At 50.6% G+C, this 26,176-nt stretch overlaps 6 protein-coding genes across 6 annotated transcripts; 4 read left to right on the top strand and 2 right to left on the bottom strand.

Annotated features, from left to right (window-relative positions):
- Window positions 1-885: 885 nt before the first annotated feature.
- On the top strand, window positions 886-4,441 carry BCR38DRAFT_489560 (uncharacterized protein; the record flags this gene model as incomplete). Its single annotated transcript, XM_040864411.1, has 4 exons — window positions 886-1,549; window positions 3,212-3,568; window positions 3,661-3,992; window positions 4,133-4,441. The coding sequence occupies 4 exons, from the start codon at window positions 886-888 to the stop codon at window positions 4,439-4,441; spliced, it is 1,662 nt and encodes a 553-aa protein (XP_040711109.1).
- A 741-nt stretch (window positions 4,442-5,182) lies between these two features.
- Window positions 5,183-6,148, top strand: BCR38DRAFT_477931 (uncharacterized protein; the record flags this gene model as incomplete). Its single annotated transcript, XM_040863087.1, has 1 exon — window positions 5,183-6,148. One exon carries the CDS (start codon window positions 5,183-5,185, stop codon window positions 6,146-6,148), a length of 966 nt encoding a protein of 321 aa, XP_040711110.1.
- Window positions 6,149-10,498: 4,350 nt separating this feature from the next.
- Window positions 10,499-11,225, top strand: BCR38DRAFT_460921 (uncharacterized protein; the record flags this gene model as incomplete). Its single annotated transcript, XM_040862474.1, has 3 exons — window positions 10,499-10,771; window positions 10,829-10,863; window positions 10,940-11,225. 3 exons carry the CDS (start codon window positions 10,499-10,501, stop codon window positions 11,223-11,225), a joined length of 594 nt encoding a protein of 197 aa, XP_040711111.1.
- A 127-nt stretch (window positions 11,226-11,352) lies between these two features.
- On the bottom strand, window positions 11,353-12,870 carry BCR38DRAFT_489563 (uncharacterized protein; the record flags this gene model as incomplete). Its single annotated transcript, XM_040864412.1, has 4 exons — window positions 11,353-12,188; window positions 12,251-12,383; window positions 12,434-12,472; window positions 12,541-12,870. The coding sequence occupies 4 exons, from the start codon at window positions 12,868-12,870 to the stop codon at window positions 11,353-11,355; spliced, it is 1,338 nt and encodes a 445-aa protein (XP_040711112.1).
- A 1,795-nt stretch (window positions 12,871-14,665) lies between these two features.
- On the bottom strand, window positions 14,666-16,944 carry BCR38DRAFT_447933 (uncharacterized protein). The gene has a single exon (XM_040861188.1). The coding sequence runs from the start codon at window positions 16,878-16,880 to the stop codon at window positions 15,081-15,083; it is 1,800 nt and encodes a 599-aa protein (XP_040711113.1). The 5' UTR covers window positions 16,881-16,944; the 3' UTR covers window positions 14,666-15,080.
- A 5,848-nt stretch (window positions 16,945-22,792) lies between these two features.
- Window positions 22,793-23,555, top strand: BCR38DRAFT_353234 (uncharacterized protein; the record flags this gene model as incomplete). The annotated part of the gene is made up of 3 exons (XM_040856761.1): window positions 22,793-22,876; window positions 22,936-23,227; window positions 23,293-23,555. Coding segments are annotated over 3 exons (639 nt in total), but the record flags the coding sequence as incomplete, so codon positions are not given.
- Between the last annotated feature and the right edge of the window lie 2,621 nt (window positions 23,556-26,176).

Below are 26,176 nucleotides of genomic sequence, written 5' to 3' on the forward strand. Positions count from 1 at the left end.
GAATGCGGAATGCTGACACGAGTTGGCATGACAGGCAGCTGCAGGACCTTTTGCGCAAGCGTCGCCATGTCCCCAGTTGACGCTGGATGACGCTTGATGTCTAATTTCTACTTTTCCTTAGCCTTGTGACAATTTATCTTAGGGCCGAAATGGCGTTCGCAGGAGACGACCAGTTCGAGCCCCAGTCGAGGATATCCAGAGAGATTCGGCCGGTTTTTGTTTTCACTTCCACATATCATGTTTTGTTCCGACATCATCAGATCAATTGAGTCCGTTGCGCCTACCTGCCAAATATCGAAATTTCTCGTATCGTTGAATATTGCCGTTTTACCGGCCCATCTGGTTAACTTCGTACGTGTGCATCTCACCATGTCCAGGTGAGTTGGGGGAGTTTTTAGAGGTTATCAGCCCCTGGTAAAGAGGCCAGTGCATGTTCGTAATACCATCGTTTCTCTGCTTGGATATCCCGCCAATTGGGCTGTGCGGGAATAAGGGAAACTCATGCGGACTCTCTACGTACTTATCACACACGCTTGCTCGCGAAGTATTACTCCGCCAACAAGGCAGAAGGGGGAAGGGGGGTAGGGGGGTGCGGGTGAGAGCCTAGACCCCTCGGGCCCCTGGCAGGTTAGCTGAGCTGTACTTCTCGCGTGCAACGTCGCTGATAAGCGCGCAGGTGATCGTCGGGTTTTGGCGGAACTCTTGGCTCTCTGTCTATCGCAATTGTTACTTCCTCATCTTTAGGTCTTTCTCATCGCGCCGTCCCAAGTGTGTGTGCAATCCGCGTCGGAACTGGCCACCGGTTGCGAACAGCGAGCGACAGGGCGACAAACAAATTTGCCGCACCACACAGCACACGCTTGGCCAAGTAAAATGGGATCGGAAATGGATGACAAGGGTGGTGGAGTTGGCTTCGAAGGCGGGTCCGGCTTCAAACGAGCCTCAACCGACAGTAACAAGACGCTCGTGAGCTCTGACGACGAAAGAGGGCTCATTGACGGCGACCTCGTAATCGATAAGGGAAAGAAGTCGAAAGCCAAATCAAAACCGCCCGTCTCATTCAATCCCTCATCTTCACCCTTATCCGAGAAAAGATCAAACCACCATCACCATCCGCACCACCAAAAAACCATCTATATTCTCAAAACCCCCCTAGGTCACCTCATAGGCTTCCTCTTCGGCCCCGAAACTCTCACCATATTCCTCTCAGGCTGGCTTCTCACCAACCTTCGTGACTGGTACTTCCGCGTCGATCACGTCGTCGACTACCTTGCCACGATCCCAGACCCCTTCGGACGGTATCCCTATGTCTACGTCTTCCTCCTACAGTTCCTCGTGCAGGGCGCCGTCTCCACTGCCTGGGCTTGGCCTACTAGGGTGAGGAAATTACCGCTCCTTGTGTATGGAGGTGTGATGTTGCATCAGGAGATGCGGAGGGAGACGACGGGGAAGACGCATAGGAGGGTGCTGGCGGGCACGAAAGCGATGGTGGCGGGGTATGCGGCGCTGGCGGTTTGGATGACGGGACGCATGCCTGCTAGGCATGAGAGTGGGTTGTTGGAGGATGTTAGGTTCACGCATGAGCCAGGGCAACCTGGGTGGACGGTTGCCCTGGGGTTCTATTTGTTGTTTTATGATATTTTGGGCATCGTTTGGGGGATATTAGCAACTATAATTTTGGGGTATGTGGTTTTGATGAATGTGCTGCTTTGTTTTGCTTGGAGCGCTGGGTCCGCGGATGGAGAGGAATATGGCAAAGGGTATGATGTAGTGAAGGATAAGATACAGTTGGAGAGGAAGATGGAAGAGGGAAGGTGTAGAAGGGGTAGTGAAGAGGAGGGAGGGGGCGTAGAGGGGAGAAGTAGATATTGTTTGAGGAGGGTGCGGAATCGGTTGAGGTTGAGGGAGAGGGCCGCGAGGATGGGGGAGAGGATGTTAGGGTTTGCTACGAGGCAGTACTGACACGTACTACGATGGGTTTAGTTTGAATGTCATTTCGGACTTTGAAGGTGGAGTGACTTACAGGTGTCATCTCCGTAGGAACGCGTGATGAATCCTGTTCAGCAACATAGAGAATTGCCTTTGGGGTTATCGATGAAAGCGTGGTAAATTTACCCTCCCCTACCTGGCCCCTGGCCAAGCGACTGACGCCAATCAGCAGCATCCGGAATCACATAATCAAGGCAGCAGGCGGATAAGGCAGGCAGACGGAGAACCCACTCGGTATGCAAGTCTGGGTGTTATTCCTGCTGCCCAAGTCCGAGGGTATCTAGACGGCTGTTCTGCTTCGTATTGGTTGTCGTCGTCGGATGTAGTCATAGGCATGCTGGACTCAATTATATTCATTTCCAGTATGCCGATCCAGATGGCTGACGACTTGCTCCACGCTCTCGAGGGAGAGTTGCACTGATTCTACTTGAGATGATACTGATTTTGCGCACTAGAATAGCTTTCGTATGTTGAATGTTCACTGAGGGGTATGGGAGCCTGCGAAAGGTGGTATACTTTCTAGAATTTGGGCTAGAATTTGGGCTCAAGCTTTGTTGTTTACTTTGATGGTATACGCCATTTCTTATTAGTATGCCTGGGAGGCTGTTAGGGAGAAAACCGTGGCTGGTGATGGTATTTTAAAATGCGCTGAGCATCTAAATCCTGGTTTCAGCCTACAACCCAAGCAGTAATGCTGGTTGATATCATTATCATTGAGCCGATCGAGTGTCCAAAGGATAATTGCACCATACCCGTTGCGTCTAACCCAGAGCGATCCGCTAGGCAGCACAGTTAGCGTTATATACTACCCCATGGCATTCTCGCTTCATAGCTCCTCAAGCGGCAAGCGAGCTCCCCGCATATATTGGAACACTGCATTCATCCTGCTGCATACCAGCAGGTATTTACCATACTTGGTGATTACTAATCGAGGCTGAGAAGATGACAAGAACTTTCATTCGCCAGTAGCTAGAAATATTCAGCTTCGGAATTCCCGGACCGCTTAATGTTGAACTTGCTCTAACGGCGGTGAAATGAAATGCAATACCACTCCCCCTCACTCGACTTTGAGCAAGTATGCATTTGTCCTATTTCGTATCTCAACTGCGAACATCGCCCTGGCTCCACACTGTCAAATACCTTTTGCTGCCCTCCGTGTTCTAAAGGCCAAAGAGCTCATTGGCCTCATGGGTAACCATGCCGGCTAACTATACAATGGAAGTCCTCGACCGTCCAGGACTCACCCTGCCGCCCCAGGACCTTGCAGCACTACAAGCCGAGGTCTGCAGATTGGGTAATCTCTGCTTCAAACCCCTCCCAAACTACCAAGTCTTCGACACCTCATCCCAGACAGCTTTTGACGACAAGATCATGATCCTAGCCCGACAAGAAGAAAGCGGCGAGCCAATCGCCTTCGTCTCCACCGTCATCCTCCCTGTTTCCGGCCACAACAAGCCCACCATCCACACCGGTCTGACAACAATCCATCCCGACCACCGCAAATCAGGCATCATCCACAACCTGTTCAGCAACCTGTTCATACACATTTTCTCCCTCTACCCCGAAGGCGTCTGGCTGAGTACTTTGGCGCGCGTCATCACCTCACTTGCGCACATCGCAAAGTACACCATCGACGTCTTCCCATCCCATCCTGGTCTGCCTCCCACCCAGACGGCGAGCCCTCAGAGATGCATCTCCAAATTGCGAGGGAAATCAGCGCAAGGCACCGCGCCAAGATGTACGTACCGGCTGAGGCCGGGTTTGACGAGAAGGCGTTTGTGTTTAGGAGATCAAAGAACACGTTGCATGGGCCGTCGTATATGAAGGATTCGGATGATTCGCGGTACTGGCACCGGGAGAGGGAGCTGACGGAGTTTTATCGGAAGTTGCTGGTCAATCCGGGTGATGAGGTGTTGCAGATTTCGTATTTGGACCCAGTGCATGTTTTGGAGGCTGCGACTCAACCGAGGTTTAGGGATGAGTGGAAAGAGAAGTTTTCAAAGGTATGTGAACTCGTGGTTTGCCTCGTTGTCTGTGCAGTATTGCTAATCTCTTCAAAGCTGTAAAAAGGGGCATCCAAGCGGCAACGAAATTTGGATTGGAAGTTCCAGCATTGCTAATTGAGAGTAGATATTGGTCTTAGGAGGTCGTGAAATATTTGATTATGATGACATATATGTTGTTCTCGTCGCATAATAATGCCAGGGTCGATGTACAGGGGTTTAAGGTGACATTCGTTGGCTGCTCCGTACAGCGCAGCCTCAAAGCTGGCGTGCACGAGAACCTTGCCTTCTACGGCCGCGAATTTTTGCTGGAGCAGTACACACAGTGGACCATCATGGAAGACCAGAAAGTCTTGGATCGGGCCTTCAAGCATGAAGTCAGGAAGATGTTTGTCGCCTGGAGAGACTGGCGCAGTGTCTCCCGACTGGGTTCTTGTTCGGTCTCCTGAGGGATGCGAGCACTTGTCTTTCACGCTTCACGTATTATCTACTTCAATCACAAGTGTCTCGAAACGCTCAAGCCACTCAATGAGGCCAGGGCCAAGGCAGTCGCCGATCCTAATCTACGGGTACCACCACCGGTTGTCATAGTTCTTGTTGATGGTGATGTTACGGGAGCCAGATTGATCAAGATTGCGGGAAGGTGCTCCCTGCGTTTGACTGCTGCACAACGAGCTACGTTCGATGGCAATATATCGCCATGAAGTATTTGGCGCGGTTTTACGAGAGCTTGCATTACGCGCATATGAATAATTATTTCAACTATGTGAGGCGACGTAAGATCACACCTCTGGGGGATGGCTGAGTAGTGGCATACGTACAGTGGAGGAAGGAGAGGTTGTAGCTAAATGAAAAGGATATTCTTTGTGCTCTCTCTAGATATTTAAGCACATATTATTATCATCCAGATTGGAAGGGTCAAATGAACCAAAAGAAAGTAGGATAGAAGCATGGAAAAGTGCTGATATACTCAACCAGTTAGTTTGGGCCTAAACTGATATCAACTTCGCGTGATTCTGGTACTCAAAAGGTTACATGTCCACCTTGAAACTGGGGTAGCCTGGAATTATAAGCTTTAAGACCCCCAGAACCCTTTCTCCGGAACTTCTCAAGCATCGCTAAAGGGAGATAAATATCGCACACCACATCTGGACCTCGAATCTGTCAAGCATGTCTCGATAATAGACACAATGAGGATGCTTAAGCTCCTCCGAAATCTAACCGGCACCCCTGAGGATGGGTTTCCTCAGTTCTCGAAGCTCCCGCAAGAGCTACAAGATACGATTTGGGCATTTTCATCCACCTCAGGTCAGCTACAAAACCTCTGTTTCCATCCTGTCGGTGGCATGTGTCGCCGACATACGCATCTCTTGAGAATCCCTAAACTGGCTCTATCCCAAGTCTGCCGAGTATCCCGAGCTCAAGCGGCCAAGGACTCTATCTTTGTTTTCAGCTGCGACATGGTCCGAGTTGACCGAAGACTGCTCAAGTCTCCCGCTTTTCGCGAACTGTGCGGCTCAATTCGCATCCTTGCCATCAACCCTTGTTACCTCCAATACCAGCCCAGAATTCTGGATGTTATCGCCGACAAAACACTTTTCCTGCGACTCAGGACTGTCTGCACTATGTACAGCATCTTTGGAACTCCGCAGCACGCCCTGTCAAACAGGAAGCTGTCTCTTTACCGGAAACCCCCACGCCTCAATCTCGTAGCCGCAAACGGTCTCCTTCTTGCAAACGTAGCACCCCCACTTGGCATAACGCCCAGGACCACACACGAAAATCTAATCCCGACATTGAATGCCATCTGGAAGGAGAGAGCGAGTAAAGGTCCGGAAGAGTCGCAGAGGGACGTTGGGTCGTCTCGTGACGTTGCAGGCGCGGAGGTGATAATGGACGTGGACAATAATGATTTGCCCAGATTCGTCGCTGTTAATTTCGTTGAAGGGCCGCAGAGCCGGATCGAAGCGATGAAGTACGTGGTGAAGTATGTTTGGGATAATTGGGGTCTAGGAATCATCTATATTACGAGTATTCCTTCCTTGATCAGTGGGCCAGTATTAGTAGTTCTAGGCCATAAACCAACGGGTTTCCTGCTATTAGCTATCGGCACAGCAGCGTTGGTATGGGGCATGATAGTTTGTTCGAACGTGTAAGCCATAATATGATCATTTCAAATGAGCTTTTTCAAATATATGGATCGTCGCATACTTTTGGCAGTGTAACATATTTTGCTAGCAAGTATACAACTCGAAATGTCATGTTCACACTTTATTATTATTATTAAATACGCCGTAGGCTCGAAGCCCCCGGTACCTCTACAAGTGCTCCCGTATGTCAAACCGTGCCCTAATGGCTGGACTAAATACATACGCTGCTACGTAGGTTCGCTCTATTAGCGACTGCGTTACGTCCACCACAATACCATGTTAGTTCTCACCCTACTAACAAAGTCCCCCTGAGACGATCGATATTATCCGGGCCTAAGCGCTATCCGGCCAGTCCTGAGTAGCCACCTTGTGATAGTCCCGCTGACTACTGGTTTCCCCGTCGCCGTTGCCAGGTCTCTACGTGTATGCAGCGACCATGGTGCGATAGTGGCCCGTAGGCGCTCTCTCGATTCTTCCAGCAGGCCGCAAAAGAGGATTACGTGCTCTGCCGTCTCGGGGGCCTCTCCACAGCGGCATAACGGCGAGTACACACCGAAGGCTCCTATCTTAAATAAGAAAGCTGATAGTCCTATTTTTCCGGTCCTGATCTGGCATAGGGTAGACGCCTCCGGTCGGTTTAGGTCTGAGTACTTGCCCTGTTTCGGCATTCGCATCGAGGGGCCCTCCTACTTCTCGGCGATAGCGCGTCGCTGGCGGTCGTGTTGTGCTGCCTCGGAGAGCCATCTCTTCTCCCAGTGGTCTAGGAGGGCGGCCGGGACTTCCTTCGCCTTGCCTATCCACTCGGAGCCCCTAGCCTCCTTCTCTATTGTGAAGGTCAACCCTTGTAGGAGCCCCGCCAAGCGTGGATGACTTAGTCGCGCTCCCTCAAACCTAAGTTGTCATCTTCTTTCCTTCGCTCCTTAGAGTAGAATCTTCGTCGATAGCACCTAATCGAGGTCTCTACCAATGCGATGCAACCCAGGTCGTGACATCTATCGTGTACCCCGCTGGTCTGAGCGATTGTGACGCCCGCTTCAGTCTCGCCGGCGTGTCCTGTCGGAGTATGTGTGACGCTCTCGCGCTCGCGCTCCGAAGCAGGCTCCTTTTGCCGTTATTCCGTAGCCTTTCTTCAAATTTCGCCGCCCGGGCACTGAGATATAGGTCTAGTGGCGGGATAGCTGCCTCTATTTCTAGGTGTCGGACCGGTGTCGCTTTGTAGGCGCCACAGACTATTCGGGGGCACTCATTCTGTATCCCGACTAGGCTCTTAGCTGGTCCCGCTGGTTCCTCGCTTATAGTGTGCCACGCAGCCGCCCCGAAGGCGATCGCGCTGCGAATAACCGACGTGTACAGTAGTCTCGCCCGTATGAGATCGCAGCCCCACGCCATGTTCACTAGCTTTGTTAGGGCTAGCTTCTGAGTCGCCATTTTTGATTTAACCCGTTCGGTATGGACGTGCCACGTTAATTTGCGGTCAAACCAGACCCCTAGGAACCTTGCCGAGACCTTCGGCGTTACTGTAGCGTTTCCAAGACGGATACTCTGCGGGGAGGGGTCTCGGGTTCTAGTGAAGTGCATCAGCTCACTCTTGTCCGGAGCGAACTCCATCCCGTGCCTGGCGGCCCACCGTTGGCACGTAGCCCAAGCGTCCTCTAGTCGGCGGCAGGTCGTGCCCGTGTCTGTGCTCACGCTAAGTAGGTTCGTATCGTCCGCGAACCCTACGACTAAGAGTAGGGAGTGTTTCTCCGCTATTTCCTCATATAGCGTCGAGATATATAGGATAAATAGTATCGGGGAGAGTGGCGACCCCTGGGGGACGCCAGCTCGTAGAGGGATCAGCTCTGACTCCTTACCGTCGAACCGGAGGCGTACTGTCCTATCCTCTACGAAGCTGTGTACCCATTCCTGAACCCACTCCGGGTAGCCCTTCCAGGCTAGTATAGAAATCAAACGACTGTGGTTAACTGTGTCGAACGCCCCCTTAATATCAAGTTGTAGTAGTGTGGCGATCCCTCCGCGCCTCCAAGCTGTATAGGTTACGTCCTCGACTATACGTATCGCTAATTCGGTGGACCACCCCTTTCGGTTACCCATTTGGCCGTTTGGTAGCAGACCGGCCGTCTCCGCGACGGTAGTGATACGCTGGCATATCACCGCCTCTATCACCTTCCCTATCGTACTAAGCAGCGCTATCGGTCGCCAGCCGTTAGGGGTCTGCTTTTGGGCTGTCGTTTTGTTCGGCTTAGGAATAACGACTACCTTTGCCGAGCGGAGGCGCTCCGGGTAGTATCCTAGCCTAAAGCTTACGGTCGCTATATCCGCTAGTATCTCCCATAGGGGTTTACCACAGATTTTCAGCAGGCCCGTAGGGATCTGGTCATCGCTGGGGGCCTTCCAAGCCGCTGTCTTCTTGATAACAGCCTCGATGTCCTTCGCGTTTACCTCCTTAGGGACGTCCAGGTCTGGTCTCGTCCGTGGCGGGTTGTGATCGAGATCCGACAGGTCTATATCCGGGTCTGGGAAGAACCTCTCAGCTAGTAGCTTTGACTTCTCGTCGTGGGTGCGCGCTGTGGGTGCATCGCTTGCGTTCCGTCGAAGATCCGGCATCCCATGGGTGTCAGGGGGTGTCCAGCTCCGCAGCCTAGCCCATCTCTGTAGTGCCCAAAGGCTTTTATGATCCTTCGCCGTCCTCTCGAGTTTTTCATGCCAGCTCCGCGCCTGTGCCTCGCTGATTTCGAGCCGTTGTTTTTGGTTAGCTCTTAAGTATTCGCCCCAGTTAGTATGCGACCTCGCGTGGAGGTAATCTCGTCGTCGCCTCTTCGTCTCAGCGCAAGCCTTGCTGACCTGGGGGCACCACCACGGGGTCCCGGCGCCTCTACCAACAGTACGCCTAGGGGCCGCTACGTCGGCGATCTCTTGGAGGTTTTGGATGACCCAATCGACCGCCTGGTCTAGCTCTGTTCTCGTCTCAACCGGCAAATAGTTCATGAATCTCTGGCCCGGCTCGGCTACGATTAGCCACTTATCTGCCATCGTCCAATTCCACCCCTCGGTGTTACGGCGGCCTTCATTCGCTGCCTCCTCGTTAGATATTACCCTGATTACTTGCGCCCTATGGTCCGATCCCTCTAGGCCCGGGTCCCCTTCGTCGCCCATGCAAGGTCGATAATTGAGTCCCTTTGTCTGTGTCTTTGCCGTGTAATTTCCCCGAAAGGTGTGGCGAGTTCTAATTGCCACCGTCGCGCAAACTCTACCACATTCTCGCTACCCCGTGACGATCGTCCGTGTATGTCCCACAACGGGTGATGTGTATTGAAGTCCCCTACGAGGACCTGCTTCCCTTCCGGGGCCTCACTAGGGAGGTCCCGGAGCGGGCTAATCCAGCGGCTTCCGGACTGGTTTGGTGAATAGATAGACCAGATAGTAAGAGCATCCGGGCCTGTTCCGAATGTGATACTGCTCCAGTCGGTACCCGTTCGGGGTCGTAGCGAGGCTACATCGTAGCGTTTATGGACGTGTAGCGCGGCTCGGCCGTTACTATAGACTGCCTCGTATTCACACTTTAAGTTTCTCACAAAGAATGAAACGATTAAGATGTTATGTCCTATAGAGTCGTTCATTCAGGTCTATGCCGTGATCCCGGAATAATTTGCTGCCTGCAGAACGTTTAGTTGGGCTCTGGTAGGTGTAGATGTTTGCACTGAGTGTATGACTTGTTTGGATGTTTTGTTCGTTTGAACCTGGAAAAGAAGATGGGTTCGTAGTATTTATGATCTGATCTTATGTCTTTTTCATAGTTTTCACCCTACGTGTGTTCCTAGATACGGCTTGGAAGATACCTCTCATCTCCTATCATAGACCGGCATACCTTTCCTTCACTAGATAACATTAGAAGGGCGTTTTGTTTCGAATCAAGCTAGTGGCGGGTATTTGGTGACATTTGTTCTTTACAAGCTTGCAATAGGATTTTGCCGGCCTGTCTTGTTGCTAACTACTAACTTCGTCTTGTATTTAGAAGGATCCAGTCCATGCTGTTTTGAAAAGAAATGTGCCCCCTCTGAATTAGTAACAAATCGTATCGTTACACAATATAAAGCACACATATCAGGTGTTGAAAGCGAAGGAGAAGCTGAAAAACGTTGAGTTGACCTCCGCAGCCTATTCCCAATCGCAAAGGTCTCGCTTCTTCTCGCGCCCAAGTCGCACCACCGCAACAATTCTACTATCTCACGTCCTGATCTTGTTGTGCGGATATATCCCAATTATCTACTACATACTCTCGCAAAACGCATCTCTGGAAGCATCGAAACGTAGGCTGTCAACGTGGTGTAAGTACAAACTTCCAGACCAAATAAAATGCAACTTGTCCATATCCAGGCTCCGCGGCATTTCGATGCCGAGATCGCCATCAACAAATACCGTGGACCAGCTCTGGATGCACCGACTACTGAGATCGACGACACCTGGCATGAGATCGGGTTGGGAGCTTCTGGAATCAGGCTGGCTGAGGGGTATTTACGAATTCTCAACAAGCCTGATATGACAGGGAGACCACTGCATCGCATCCCCGAAGAGTTTGGTGGTGGATACCTAGGATTACTGGAAATATTCCATTTACTACATTGTCTGGTATTTGTAATGTCGTCGAGTTATCCCCATACGCCATATACCAACGTGTACATCTAGGACTCTCTTCGACAAGCCACGTTCTATAACTGGGAGTATTACGACACCAACATTTCGAGAGAGGCCGTCATTGTACACCATGGTAAAAGAACACATTTAAACAATAGCAAGTTCCACTCTAACCTTGCGTCCAGACCATTGCATTGATGCTGTGCGGTTCAGCCTTATGTGCACATCGGATGTAACCCCTATCACATTCTTCGACAGCGAGTCCCTACCAGGAAGACAGTTGCCGTTGCCAAATTTCTCCAGCTTGCATACATGCCGCAATTTGGACCAGATTTTGGAATGGAACATGAACAATCCCAATCAAGTGTTGTGGGAGGAGACCGGGAATGCCTCGACTTTCAAACCGAATGTGAAAACTGGGCCAGGACATCAAAACAAAGTGGCTTAAGCACTTATATGTTTTTGCAAATGAGTTCAGCCGCGAAACAAATATAGTTCCTGCAACGGCTCTGAATAGAGGTAATAAGATCCACCGTCCAACGCCTACCACTTCCCTGCATGTATTGCTCAAGCCCCTAGTCAAGGTGGATGCGCCAAAGCTCCCGGTCAGCTCCCGCCGTGAAACTGCTTCGGGTGTGCAAAGAGGCTATATTATCACTGACAAGCACATCTCCCTTTTCCCATGAATGCCAGTAGCACACCCTCCGATCGTACAGCAGCGAGTCAAGCGTGGCGCAGATGATGGCGCCGCTTTCTCGTGAGATTCCCTCAATCTCGACCAAAATCGACTCAAACGCCGTTTTGAACTGCGGCCATGGCTCGTGATACCGCAGACATGGCGTCCCTATGGTGGGATGCGGGATCACAAGCGGCAGCCCATTGAGCTTCGCCCCGTCAAACGATTTCGTCTCCACCAACCACGTCAGCTTTTGAAGCTGGCTCAGCGGTGGTCCGCAGGGTAGCAGAGGCCATATCCGTGACGATGGCGAGAACAGTGTGAAACCTGTATTGTTCGGCGACGGCGTAACGGCAGTGAAGAACTGGACCAACTCCTCGCCTTGGCCATCACCACGGGGTCGTTTCTCCGTCTTGAAGACGCCATCGTAGTGGAACGGCATCCCTTCCGCCGAAAACGTACCGTTGAAGTCTCGCTGATCGGCTCCACGGTCTTTAACTTCTAGGACAAGCCCGAATTTCCGCGGAAGTGGCGTGCCGAATTCAGTTGCTTTGGACACGAAACGGTCTCGGTCTGTGGTGCCGTAAAACCCGCGCAGCATCACGAGCGAGTTGTGTTCGGACAGGGTGCGGACCTTTTGCGCGTCGATGGTTTCTATGCTGGGTCGCTTGGATCCTGTCGCTGACAAGACAGGCCGGATCATGAGGCCACAGGGTACATGGGTTCGGCGGTGACCTGCGACAGAGGCCAGTCCAGCAAGGAACGCATGGCTTTTTGACAGTAGTAACTGGGCCTACCATGCTCGTACACCAGCTCGAAGTTCGGGTTGGAGTCGAACTCGGAGCGGTGACCGGACAAAAGGGTCCCGTCCATACAAAATGCGACAGCGCAGTGCCAAGGCGTCTTGAACCTGGATTCGGTGGGAAGGGGCTGATTGACAGCTTGTTCTCTCCCGTCGAGAAGTGAATAGAGAGACGTACGTGGTCCCCGAACCTCTCATTAACAGCGCGGGAAAAGGCCTGTATTGATAAGGAGTCAAAAGGGGTTACGAGTATTAACAGGTAGTTGAGTCGGGATTAACACTTACATCACCGCCCCCCAACATCTGCTTAGCGATTGTCCCAACCCCATTCCTGAATTTTGTCTTGCTACGCTTATCCCCAACCGGATAGACATTCATCAAGTCGGTCTGCAGAAACTGAACGTACCCGCGGTACGTTAAACAAGTGTCTTCTTTGGCCGCAATCATCTCGGACGCATTCCAGTCGGGCCTTCCAAACGTGTTGAGGAGGGCGCGACGGAAGTTACTCGCATTGGCAACGTATGTCATTTCGTCCATGTCCCCGGGTACATCGATGGGTACCAGGTCGCCGAGGCGCGAGAACTCGATTTGGTCAAACTTCTTGGCCTTGGACATGGCGCGGAGTGTCTCTCCGTATGCCTACACATCCCTATCAGGGACGCCGAGAAGGTCTGTCATACAAATCTATGTTAGTCGCACCTCTGATATGTTGAAGCACACGACCGTGGTAAGCAAAACACTTACCGCTGTAAACCAGCCCGTCCGAGATGATGATTAACTTGGCGCCGGGCTTGTACACATCGCCGATAGCCAAACAAAGCCCATTCAAGTGCGCAAGGGTAAACTCCTCCCCCTTGTCAGGAAGCACATCGGAATCTGGGCGTGCCTTGCTTCGGACACTTGATCGGCGAAGTACCCACAGCTACCCTCCCCAGACTTGATAGAAGTTTATACATATCAGGGAATAATTCCTAGCGCAATGGCACCTCTCAACTCCCGTAGCGGAATCTATAAATCTAAAGTCTATCACATGAAACTATTTTGGCTCCAAACTATTTGCCTGCCTCATCCTGTATTCAAGCCACCTCGAGTAGTTCAGTATGCAAGGAGTACGTGGCGCACTGATCTGTTGGATTGGGTACCCAGCCGAATAAACTAGTTGTTAATGCATCGACGGCGACGCCGTCGCGCGATGGCGGAGTGAGTTAGAAAGTGGATGAGATGGCGAGATCGCACGGATAAGCCACTTGAAAGCATGTTTTGGGGCCGGTCGAACTTCAGGAAATAGTCTGCGGGGTGTTGATTCGGGTTAGTCAGACCAGCTGCAATCTGTTGGACAACCTTTCCAACCTGACAGCAAGGCAATTAGACCTCATATGAAACGCAAGGGGGTTTGGTCAATCCGGTTACCCAGCACAGTTGAAAAGCCTGGTTCCATTTGAAACTGCCTTTCGCTACGACCTCGCTATCACATTCAGTACACTGTCTGTCTAATTCAGATACCATGGGCATGGTTTACTTCGTCTATTTGAAACCCACGCCTTGTAGATTAGGTCTCACGGACTCACTCAAGATCATGACTCCGTACAGGATTGAGCGCGACAACGGTAAGCCGTCGTTTCAGTTCTATCCTTGGCCCATGGGCTGACCAATTTGAAAGCCACAATCGTGTAGTTGTTCACCTTTGGCAAAGCAGATCCTGCCATCTCCATCATGGCTGTCTTCATCCCCGTACTTCCAGCGCTCGTTTGCGGAGGCCGACAGAGCCGCCAACCAGCGCAGGTTTTCGAACTCTCAGAAAATTCGCCTTGCTTCAGCTTCATACTTCACCGAATAAGAGCACTGAAACGCGAAAAGGGCAAAAATCTATGCCCTGCACTCTCGACTCCCGTTGCGTTCAGGTGGAATGGACCTTTGACTCCGCTCTAGGCTATACACGGATGATAGCCCGCTGTTAGACCCATCATGTTCAAAACCAGGCTCCCCCTTCTGGTCGGTTATTGGAACAAATGACCGTCAAAAGACGAGTTCCCCACTCATTGGAGAATGTAGTCATATTGGTTGTTATAAGGTCTGATACCGGTCCCACAAGTTGAGACACGGACTACTGCCGTACGCCAATACAGTCGATGTTTTCCACAGAAAGTTCTGAAGTCTGCCCTTGATAATTATGACAGCTGGACGGTTACTCAACGCAGTTGGCGCATTGTTGCTGAGGCTCGCCCGGCTACGACCCTGCAGCGAACATGTAGTCCGTCGTCCGGAACTTCCCTTCACCACTGATCACGGGCGACATGAGCTATTAAGCGCATCCACATTACGGCCTTGGCCAGTCCCTTCCTTTCCACCCCCTCCTTCGTCTTCGCCATCGCGGCCGTCAGCTGTGTGCTTTTGCTATTGCACAAGATCAGGGAAGAGACACGCCGCAGCATCTCCATCTCTACGCGGCTACCCAGCAGCTCTACCTTGAGTTCCATGACTAGACAACAAAATATGACGCGCGTGCTTGGATGCTAGTCGCGGCCTGCGCCATGCTATGGGTCAGGATGGTCGGCGGCTGTAGATTGGTGATGCCAGAGCTGAGAAACATAAGGACTTCTCACATTCAGAGAGCAGAGTGTCAGAGTCTGTCCACTGAATGAGCTTCCTTTTGGCGCTGTGGATAAAGTGGCATAGAAAGAAGAGCAGGATAGTTTCCGCCATCTCTGAAGATGCTGAGTTTGCTCTAACTGCGCTGATGGCTACTCCGCGTTATGACTGGGTACAATACCACGACAGTATATCAACGATTCCCATTAGATAATTGTGCCAATACTATGAGATCCTCACTGCGTATCAGCCTGTGGTCTTATTTCTGTCGGACCCGCCGAGTCTTGTATGAGACTGCTGAATAAAGCCATATCCACGCCCTGCAAAGCCCAATCATTCACATCTGCTGTTATGCCGGGCACAAGAAGGCAGGCCTCCTGTGCATCGCTGACGTCGAGAGACGGTGGGCCTTGGTCCCAAGCTGCCGGTTCAGATTGCTGGGGCGGGCCAGCTGGATAAAGATGCGATGGTACGGCTTGCCAGTCAGTATTGACAGGCTGTGCGGTGCTGAATGCATAGGCAGCTTGGTTTCCTGTGGAGATTGTGCCTCCTTGTTGTCCTTCGTGCGGCACTTGGGTGGGCGGTGAGATTAGCTCACAGAGAACAACAAGGCCGCCACCAGCTGCTTGCGAAGCAGGCGGGTTACCAAGCCAGTATTTGGAGGGCGTCTTTGCCGGCTCAATGTAGTCGGAAACGGTAGGACAATGTTCGATCTTGATGGTCCCAAAGTACGGGATCTGGATCCGCAAGACGTTGAACGTCAGGCCTGTATCACCGAGGGGCTGAGACTCGTTCTTATCATACTCCAGGGCACTGGTTTCGTAGCAGACGCCCCTGGCAGAATTATTCTCGATATCGAGGAGTGGCCGAAGGACGCTGGAGATCTTTTGGGCAACTACATCGTGACCCTTTTGAGCCATTGTCTCCATTATTTCGAGAGTGCGTTCGAGCAGTCCGCGGTCGCTCAGCCGCTGATGTTGGAGGGATTGGAAAACACCAATGACTTTGCCGGCGTCGGTTTTCTGCTGGCGGCGAGCCTCCATATGCGCAAGACATAGCGTCGTGCTGGCAACAAAGGCAACGAGATCAATGCCACGGCAATACGCAGTAGCTGAAGTAGAGCTACGGAAGGACACAAACTGGGAAACGATCGCACGACCGGCGCTGGCAGCAGTCATCTTGCTGTAATCGTAATTCTGGTCGATTGAAGAGGGCAGCAACATGTATGGCAGGTGGAGCTGTACCAAAAGGTGCCACTGTGTGAACTGATTCACGAGGCGGAGCGACTCCTTGAATTCCTGTGCGCTGTTATTGACGAGAATGGTAGAGTCTTGCGTCATTAGCCAACACTGTGGCAGCATCAGAGCCGCAGCTTCCTGGAGCATCTTGTCAACCTTGTACGTCACTGCAAGATCAGTTCGTTGGGCGCCGTTGCGCTGCAGAATGTGCCCAGCCGCAACCGCCATCATGCGCTCCATACGCTCCATAGCCGTGCATCTCTCGAGTGCCTCTGGCCCGGCGAAGATGTTTTCTGGTGAGCCTTGCGGAAGGCCTAGCATCAAGGAAAGATACCTGTCTGAGAAGACTATGCGGAACCACATGCAATCCGGGTCGATGCGGTTTCGAGTTTCTGCTTCGAGCATCATGCTCGGCGAGCAGCTACCCGTGTGTAACCCCATCATCTGCGCCGTGACCATGGCTCTACGGTTGGTGAGCCAGGCGCGGCGGAGGTTTCCGGCATTATTCAAGTACATGCTCTCCATCATGACACACTCGATCCCCTCGAGCGAGCTGACAAGTTCGTCGTTGCTTCTCACAAGTCTAGCGGCGGTATTCACCACACGAGACATGACGACACGGTAATCCGAGCTCATGCCGGCCAGTTTTCCAACAGAGCTTGGCTGGATGCCTTGTAGAAGAGTGCCTAACATCAGAAGCCGTCTGGCAATGTGTATAGGATGGGACCCTTTTGGAGGCAGCTGCAACATGCGTCTCGGCGATACTATTTGCTGGGAGAAGAACCTCGCATAGGGCATGCAGAGCACGCCGTGAAATAATCCCGAAAGACCGACCGGAACGCTCAATATTAATAATAAAAATAAAATTAAATACGCCGTAGGTGTTAACCCTCGGTACCTCTACAAGTACTCCCTTAAGGGGAGTTGGACAATATGGGCCCTGTGGGCCATGTGGGTCCTATACTTGCCACTATCGCCACCTAGACCGGCGACCATCCCCACATACCTCTATTACGAGAAATGTGGCAAGGATAGAACATTCCCTACTTATCTATATGCTTCTACAACTTGTCTGAATTAATCAGCAAGTCTACCAGTCATTGACTATATAAGAACCCTTTTGTTTCCATACATAGACCCTCGAAGAGAGGACCAGAGTTAGCTACAATACATACAGGTTAGGCATATGTGCCCTCCTTTTGCTCCTTCAACGGGAACATCAAATCCAAGTGTTATGAGCCCGGTGTGCGTTTAAGCCACTGGAAAACCTTCAAGACATTCTCGTCAATTATCTTTACATAGCAACATGGCTTCTCTCACTCTTTCCGGGAAACTGGACGAACCTTACCAGTACGAGGCCTTCTATTTCAGAGCCAAAGCAGAAGCCCCTCTACTTTGGAACAACATCGATCCGAAACTCCCTGAATACGAGGTCGTGCCCTTGCTAACCAAGCCACTGGTCCCGTCGGTTAGTAAGGTCAAGGCCGGCGCAACCGATATTTCCGACCTCGACGCCGTGGAATTCAACAAATATAGATTTCTAATCGAAATACGCAAGGAGAAGCTTGTTGAATATCAACTTCAGGATGCCCAAGCCCAGAAGTTCGACGCTTGGCTCTTTAACAACGTTGCGGATCGACACCACGCCCTATTCCGTAGCAAGCCAACCCTTCGCGATAAGATGTTAGCCATTAAGGAGTACTTTAAGCCAGGAAGCCAACAGTACAAAATGGAGGTCGATGGCCGCTTTCAGAAGCTATGCCAACCTCTATCCCAAGGGAAGAACATCCAGAGCTGGCTCTCTGAGTGGTGGACGACCTACCTCGAAGCAAGGGAGCTTGGCCTACCCTCCATATCAATGTACCACGCTCACTACGCCTTCGTTACTGCGGTATACCCCGTAGCAAGCGACTTCGCAAGCAACTGGAAGCACGACATCGACAAGGAGCTCCAGAACCCACCAGCGAAGCAAATGGAAGTCGAGTCTATCTACAATGCCTTTGCAAACCACCTCCGTTGGAATAAAACCTTCGGAAACACATACCATACCATCTCAAGAGGCGCTCACGCAGCTACTCCTACCCTAGACGGAAAAGAGCCACCAGCAGCCTCTACAAACGACAAGTCACGTACATGCCTATGTGGTAGTCACCACCGGTATAGCGCCTGTTATTACCTTATCGAGAGCCTTCGCCCCACTGGATGGTCCCCGAACCCGGGCAAGCAGCGAGAGATAGAGGAAAAACTGAAGGATGAGAAGGTTAGAAAGTTGATCGAGAAAATCCAGCTACGAGCGGCCAAAAGAGCCAACAGCAGTAGCAATAACGAGAGCAACGATACCATACCAGGCAAGGCCTGAGGGTACGGCGCTGGCAACAACGCCAGCGCACCCACCAAGCAGTTAAATACTGTCAATACGATCCACGAGGTCTCTGCTTTTACTACAGGCCTCCAGGTAGACTATCCATTGAAACGATCAACCCTTTACGACACTGGAAGCAGCATCCATATATGCAACCAGCATTCCCGATTCAAGAAAATCAGAAGCGCGTCCCCTACAGACAAAATCATCAGTGGAGGTATTCTTCTAGATATCTTCTTATGGGGTGACGTCGAAATCCAAATACGACGACCAGGAGGAAAGTCTATGGTATTTACCCTCGAGAACGTCGCCTACGTCCCCGCCATGCATACAAACCTCGCCTCTGCTAGGTTGTTCAAGAAAGCCGGCATCTATTACGATATGGAACATGAAGCTTTGTATTACATTCGGGCAGGACATCGGAAAACCCTCTGTTACCTTACAGAAAAGTATAACCAGCCGATTCTCGAATACATTCCCTTAACAAACGACAACGCTGCCAACGATGATCTGGAACCATTTATAGCCTCCCAACGCGCGACCTATAGCAGCGCCTTTGCTACCGACGAAGCAGATGTGGAAATTTCCACTGAACCTTCAGAATCCGACTCCGAACAGGTATCTGAATTCTCCGAAGATGAGAGGGTGTCAATACCACTAGAGCCTGCATCTATACCTACAGTAGATACTCCAGGGATGCCGGGTATCGACCTAAGGCCCACAAATCCGTTTGAGCAGAAGCAGGAGCTCCATGGGAACGATTCACGTCGACCTCAAAAACCCCTTGACGGTGACGCTACACTCTGGCATAGACGGATGGCCCATCTTGGCCCCAGAAGCCTAGAGAAGCTTGTGTACGCAGTTACAGGCATAAAGATTAAGGCGCCAACTACGATCCAGTGCGAAGACTGCTCTCTCGCAAAAGGGACACGCCGCATTACACGACATCCCAAAAACCGAGGATTCAAACCCCTGGAACATATGGATATTGATCTCTTCGAATACGAGACAGCCTACGACGGACGAACTAGGGCTCTAATCGGCACTGACCTAGTTACCGGAGTACGGATTACATATACCCTTCGACGGAAAAAGCACGCCTTTCCTGCCCTTACAAGCCTTGTATCCTACATTAAGAGACGGTATGACATTGACGTGAAAACAATTACGTCAGATGGCGAGAAAGCGTTCGGCAAACATTTTCAGGAATGGATCTTGCGTACCGGCATACAGCATAACCAAGCACCACCATATACCAAGGAGCCGGTAGGCGTCGCCGAACGAGCTGGGAGGATAATCAATACCAAAGCGCGTGCCATGATAGTTAGCTCACGGCTACCGCCAAGCCTGTGGCCAGAAGCTGTTGAAACAGCTACATATCTAACAAATCGGACACCACTTAAACGACTAAAGTGGAAAACTCCTATCGAAGTTCTCTCAGAATGGCTTGCCAAACGAGATAATCTCCCGATTCAAGACCACCGCCCTCTAGTCTCTCACCTCGTTGCATGGGGATGCAAGGCTTATCCCCTTACCGAAGACTATCGAGCCGGAAGGAATAAGTTAAAGAAGATGGAGCCTCGGACATATATCGGATACCATGTTGGGTACAAGAACCAGACTGTCTATAAGGTCTGGATCCCGACCAGAAACAAAGTTATATCCATACGAGATGTAACCTTCGATGAACAAGGAGTATACGATCCATCGGAACATTACACACCTCTCCGGATTAGGGAAATCGACGATGAGATCCAGCATATCGAAGTTGAGGCTAGTAATGATGATACAGCCCTGCAAATCGTGCTCGGATACAATGGAACAACTGAGTCCAGCGTTGACGAAGCAGTTAACGACATCTCTAACGCTGAGGGGGTGGACCACCGAGAACCATCAGAGCGAATCGAAGACTCTATTACCGTGGCAGTACCTCCAGAGCTTATAGCCGACAAAGGATTGCTACCAGAACAACTGCCAACACCAGACCCATCACCAGACCCATCGCCAGATTCTCCAATAATACCGCTAGCCCAGCAGCCACGAGCCACTGGACGAGGCTCCCGTATGCTTAACGAGATACGATCAGAGCTAAATCCGAATCTTTTGCCGAATACAACTACAAGAAGCCGTCGAAACCGCCATCAAGCCAATACAGCGGACGTCTTTCAGGCTATCCCCAAAGCTCTCCGCAAATATCACACTTCTAGCCCCCAGTATACACCACTGAACGCAGCCTTTACTACTGCAATCCAGCACAAAAGGCAACATCGGAGAAACCTTCCTCCACCTCCGAAGAACTGGGCCGAAGCACAGTTACACGCTCTCTGGACGAACTGGAAAGAGGCTGCTTTAGCGGAATATAACGCCATTAGCCAAGACTCGTGGGATAAGGTACCGCTATCAGAAGCTACCAGCCATTTCATAATCCCCCTAATGTGGGTATTTACCTACAAATTCGATAAACACGGATACCTCGATCGATACAAAGCACGCCTTGTTGTTAGAGGAGATCTCCAGCCACGATCAGACCTAAACGCATACGCATCGACCCTAGCTGGACGATCCTTCCGGATGCTAATGGCTATTGCTGCAAAATTTGACCTCGAGACGCGGCAATTGGATGCCGTAAACGCCTTTACTCATAGTAAAATCGATGAAGTCGTCTACGTCTACTTCCCAGACGGTTTCAAGCAACGAGGCTACTGTCTACGGCTCAAAAGAGCCCTATACGGTCTCCGTCGTTCACCTCTCCTATGGCAACGCGACCTAGCATCAGGCATGACCGAGTTAGGCCTTAAACAGGTCCCCGAAGAGCCCTGCATCCTTACGAACGGCAAGATTCTAGCCTTCTTCTACGTAGACGACATCTGCCTACTATATCGCAAGCAGGACGAAGCTCAAACCAACCACTTCATTCAACAGCTAATGAACCGCTTCCGACTAAAGGACCTAGGAGAACTTCGCTGGTTCCTAGGCATTCAGATCATAAGGGATCGGACCGAACGAAAGATCTGGCTTTCTCAAACCTCGTATATCGAGAAAATATGTACCCAGTACGATGTTTCCCTTGATCGGAAACGTATCCCCAAAGTACCTTTGTCGCCTTATAGAGACCTCTCTAGATACACTAGACAGGCTAGTCCTATCTCTCGACGAGACTACCAAGCTAAGGTAGGCAGCGTACTATATGCGGCTATAACCACTCGAACGGACTGCGCATTCGCTGCTTCAAAGCTCGCTCAGTTCAATAGCAACCCTTCTCCAGAGCACCACCAGGCTATCGACGACTGCCTTACATATTTGCTATCTACCAGATACTACGCCCTCGAGCTAGGAGGAGACGACACAACTAACGTCCCTCGAAGCTTCATAGTATCCAGCGATGCAGCATTTGCAGACGATCCCCACGATCGCAAAAGCTCTCAAGCCTTTATAATGAAGCTCTTTGGAGGACCCATTACTTGGCGGGCAAGCAAACAGGATACAGTTACAACCAATACCACAGAATCCGAGTTATTAGCCTTATCACAAACCGCCAAAGAAGCCCTTGCTATGGAGCGACTATTTGCAGCTATAGGTCTCGACCTTCACGAGAAGTTAGTAATAGAATGCGACAATACTCAGACCATTCGCCTAGTTACAGAAGAACTAGCACGCCTATCCACAAAGCTTAAACACGTCGATATACACAACCACTGGCTTCGCGAGGCATATACGACCAAAAGGCTTAACGTATCCTGGACCCCAACGGCTATCATGGCAGCCGACGGTCTTACAAAAGCACTACCTCCGCAAAAACACGACCTATTCGTGCAGATATGCAACCTCAAAAATATACAAGAGCTTATCCAAGCACAGGAGGTTTCAGACGACAATTCCCAGTTAGATTGAACATATCACTATTCAAATCCTATCCTACCAAACAGTTAGGACATGTACTTACTTCGGTTTCCAACAAACCAGTTCTACCGCCTTGTTGAGGGGGTGAGTTGGACAATATGGGCCCTGTGGGCCATGTGGGTCCTATACTTGCCACTATCGCCACCTAGAACGGCGACCATCCCCACATACCTCTATTACGAGAAATGTGGCGAGGATAGAACATTCCCTACTTATCTATATGCTTCTACAACTTGTCTGAATTAATCAGCAAGTCTACCATTCATTGACTATATAAGAACCCTTTTGTTTCCATACATAGACCCTCGAAGAGAGGACCAGAGTTAGCTACAATACATACAGGTTAGGCATATGTGCCCTCCTTTTGCTCCTTCAACGGGAACATCAAATCCAAGTTAATGTCTGCCACAGCTCACACAATGTAAGAGAGATAACTGACCACATCCAAAGTAAGGATATTGTTGACTTGGATTGGTGGCGTGGAAAAGAAAAAGTCAGGAAGTACCTGGAAGAAGTAAATGCGGATGGAATTGTGAGGATTTCCATCTTGATCCTCATACTTAAGTTATTTCGTCTAACCGCCCTCCTTAGATCCTCGAATATACCTTGTTCCAGCCGGGTCTTTTCTTGGATTACCTAGCCTTCCCGTACAAAACGGCCAAACATGTCGACCCCCTCCAGTCCGTCTTCGACTTTCAGAACAGGCGCGCGACCGTCGTAGATGGCCACGAAGACGCCGTCATGACGCTGACCACCGTCGCCGATCTTGCCGCGGTCGTGGCTGAAGCTGTCGATTATGATGGCAGGTGGCCTACAATAGGCGGGATTCGAGGCAACAGGCTTACCTTCTCGGAGATCCTCGATATCGGCAGGAGAGTGCGAGGTGAGAAGAATTTCCCACTGCCGAGCCCAGCGGAAAGATAGAACTTGGCTTACAATTTTCTACAGGACTTTCTTTTACGGTCGACAAGGTCAAAGCCGAAGACCTTCAAGCTGGGAAACTAGAGGCGTCGTGGGGCTTGGAAGCGGTTCACTCAACAGTCTCGGAGGATCAGGCATCGGCTATTCTCAAGGCAGTGTCCATCGGTATCCTCCTGAGCAGCTCTAAGGGCGCATGGGACTCCTCAGACGAGCTGAATCAAATGTTCCCAGATTATTACTTTACTCGAGCTGAGGACTTCCTCGCAAAGGCCTGGGAGGGAAAGCCGTAATGATTCGAGTCAGAGTGATACGTCCGAGATCAGTAGACCATCATATTATCCGTCTTACAGGTGGATTTGGATTGTTCGGAGTGCGACATTACAAGGGGCTGCTGCTAGTGAAATTGGTGGACTTTTTCAGAATCGTACTAGAATTACATTATACACGAGTATGACTTCACCTCGTACCAACTTAAGAAACACCGCATCAAACTGCAGATGCCGCTGTTAGATTATCAGGAACAACCACCAACGCATCCTTGGATATATTTAGAAATTATTCGCCTTTAATTTGGAGCTCAGGTTTGGACTTATCATTGGAATGTTAACACGCCCTCCTGGGACCAAATTAAAGCTATTCCTAACCTTTGTCGTCGCCGCTCTTACAGCCTTAGCGACGCTTTCACGTACCTTATCCATCATAAATCAATAAACTTCCTAAATAATACCTTTATTAATATCTTTATAAGTCAGTCCGCTCTCGGATTTGAATCTGTTTGAATACTAGCTTAACATACTGTTACTGGGATTGTTTGTGTCCATCAGGTGGTGCATTTGCTTAGCTCATACCCGAATCTCATTCCGGGCCTGAAACACTGGTGAGAAACTTCATACAGGCTTTACTTGTATGTTTGTAGAATTAACAGTAGCTTTAATAGAACTAACGTAACCCACAAGCAAGTTGGCCACTGTTTCTTGGCACCGTACGAACAACCTTTTAATTAACATCTTTACACATACCAAGATGGGATCGAATTGGAAAGAAAGCGACATGATTCTAGCGTGTCAGGCGCTTTAATCGAAACCCGAATTAAGCATCCGACGCGCTGCCCAACTCTACAATGTCCCTCGTACAACTCTAGCTAACCGAAAACGCGGACTACTATCTCGACGCGATACTCGACAATCTAGTCATAAACTTACGGAATCAGAAGAGTTAGCGGTCGTATAATACATACTTGACCTAGATTCGCGATCATTCCTCCCCGGCTCTATGGTGTTGAAGCTATGGCTAACCGACTGCTCCGTGACCGTGGCGCTGGACGCGTCGGCGTCAACTGGGTCTTGAACTTTGTACGACGACAACCAGACCTTCGGACGCGTTTTAATCGAAGAATCGACTACCAACGAGCCTATTGCGAAGATCCTGACGCGTATCGCGCGTGGTTTACGCTCGTACGAAATACAATTGCGAAATATGGTATCCAAGAGGCGGATATCTATAACTTCGACGAGATAGGTGTCAGAGAACAGAATGCCATAGGCACCAGTGGGTGTCAGGACACTGAACGCAAGACACCGGTGGGGCGCCGGAGGGGTGTTTCGGACAAAAGACTCCCGAGTCATGATTACAATCTATGTGAAGCTTTGGGATGACGAGAGTCAAGATCCTTGGCATCGCCGACCCTGCTGTTATGCCGGGTCCAAGCGGCGGCCTAGCTATCTATATAAGGACCATCTTGAAGTAGGATAGGGAAGGAGCAGAGATCAATGCATCACCGTGGGCACCCCTACCTGAGACCGCCAGTGACCACCCGGTATTACGTAGGAGGGACGCCCGTTACTCCCCATCACTCTGTACTATTGCCTTCGGCCTAGCCGTACCCTGACAATAGGGTTCGCGATGGGCTTAATCTTATCCGAGATGGTAGTTACAAGTGCCGAACGACGCGGAAGGCCTCGTACAGTCCAACAAGGCAATCGAGAATAGGCTACAGTAATCTAGGGTATTGATTCGTCCGGCTGGGCTATCCCGCCGTATATTATTGTCGCGAGTCAAAACTACCTCTTATCCTGGTACGAGAATAGCCCATTCCCGTCCGATTGGGTAATCGCTGTAACCAAAAACGGCTAGACAACAAATTAGCGAGGCGTAGACTGGATTCAGCACTTTGATCGCTACATGAAGGATCGTACGAAGGGTGTTTATCGTCTTCTTATTCTCGACGGGCATGAGAGCCACCACTCGACTGACTTCGAGCTATATTGCAAGGAGCATACTATTATTACACTTAGTATGCCTGCCCATTCGTCACATAAGCTCCAGCCTCTCGATGTAGGCTGTTTTAGGGCTTTGAAAAGGTCGTACGGCAAATAAATTGAAGACCTAATACGGGCGCATATAACCCATATCTCGAAGGAGGATGTGACAGGCTGTGCCTGATATGGGATCCGGAGCTGCAAGGACCGTGCGTCCGGATCCACCAAAGGAACCATCGAGGGCACACAAAACATAGTCCGTGTTCCCGGGACAACTCGCATATTTTACTTTCCTCCTCAGTTAGATAATTAACAGTATTTGGCCATGTTTAGCTGTATAGTTTCGCAGTGAGCCCGTCACAGAGGATTTCTTTTCGGCATTCTATAGGGCGTATCGTACGACTATAAATAAGTCGAATATCCAGGCAGGTTTCAGGGGGACAGGACTTATTCCGTACGACCCGGAATATGTGATTTCACAGCTGGATATTAAGCTACATACGCCTACACCTCCTGGGAGCTCGTCTGGCGCCCCCTTAATCTGGGAATCAAAGACTCCAAATAACCCAACCGAGGCGCAATCCCAGTCTGAATACGTTAAAAACAGAATCGTACAGCATCAGAATAGCTCCCCGACGACAATACTTACGGCT

Source organism: Pseudomassariella vexata (genome assembly GCF_002105095.1).
Source record: "Pseudomassariella vexata strain CBS 129021 chromosome Unknown BCR38scaffold_17, whole genome shotgun sequence".
NCBI lineage: Eukaryota > Fungi > Ascomycota > Sordariomycetes > Amphisphaeriales > Pseudomassariaceae > Pseudomassariella > Pseudomassariella vexata.

Coding starts and splice junctions, on each gene's coding strand:
- BCR38DRAFT_447933 (XM_040861188.1), bottom strand. CDS start 16,880: ATGCCCTATGCGAGGTTCTTCTCCCAGCAAATAGTATCGCCGAGACGC.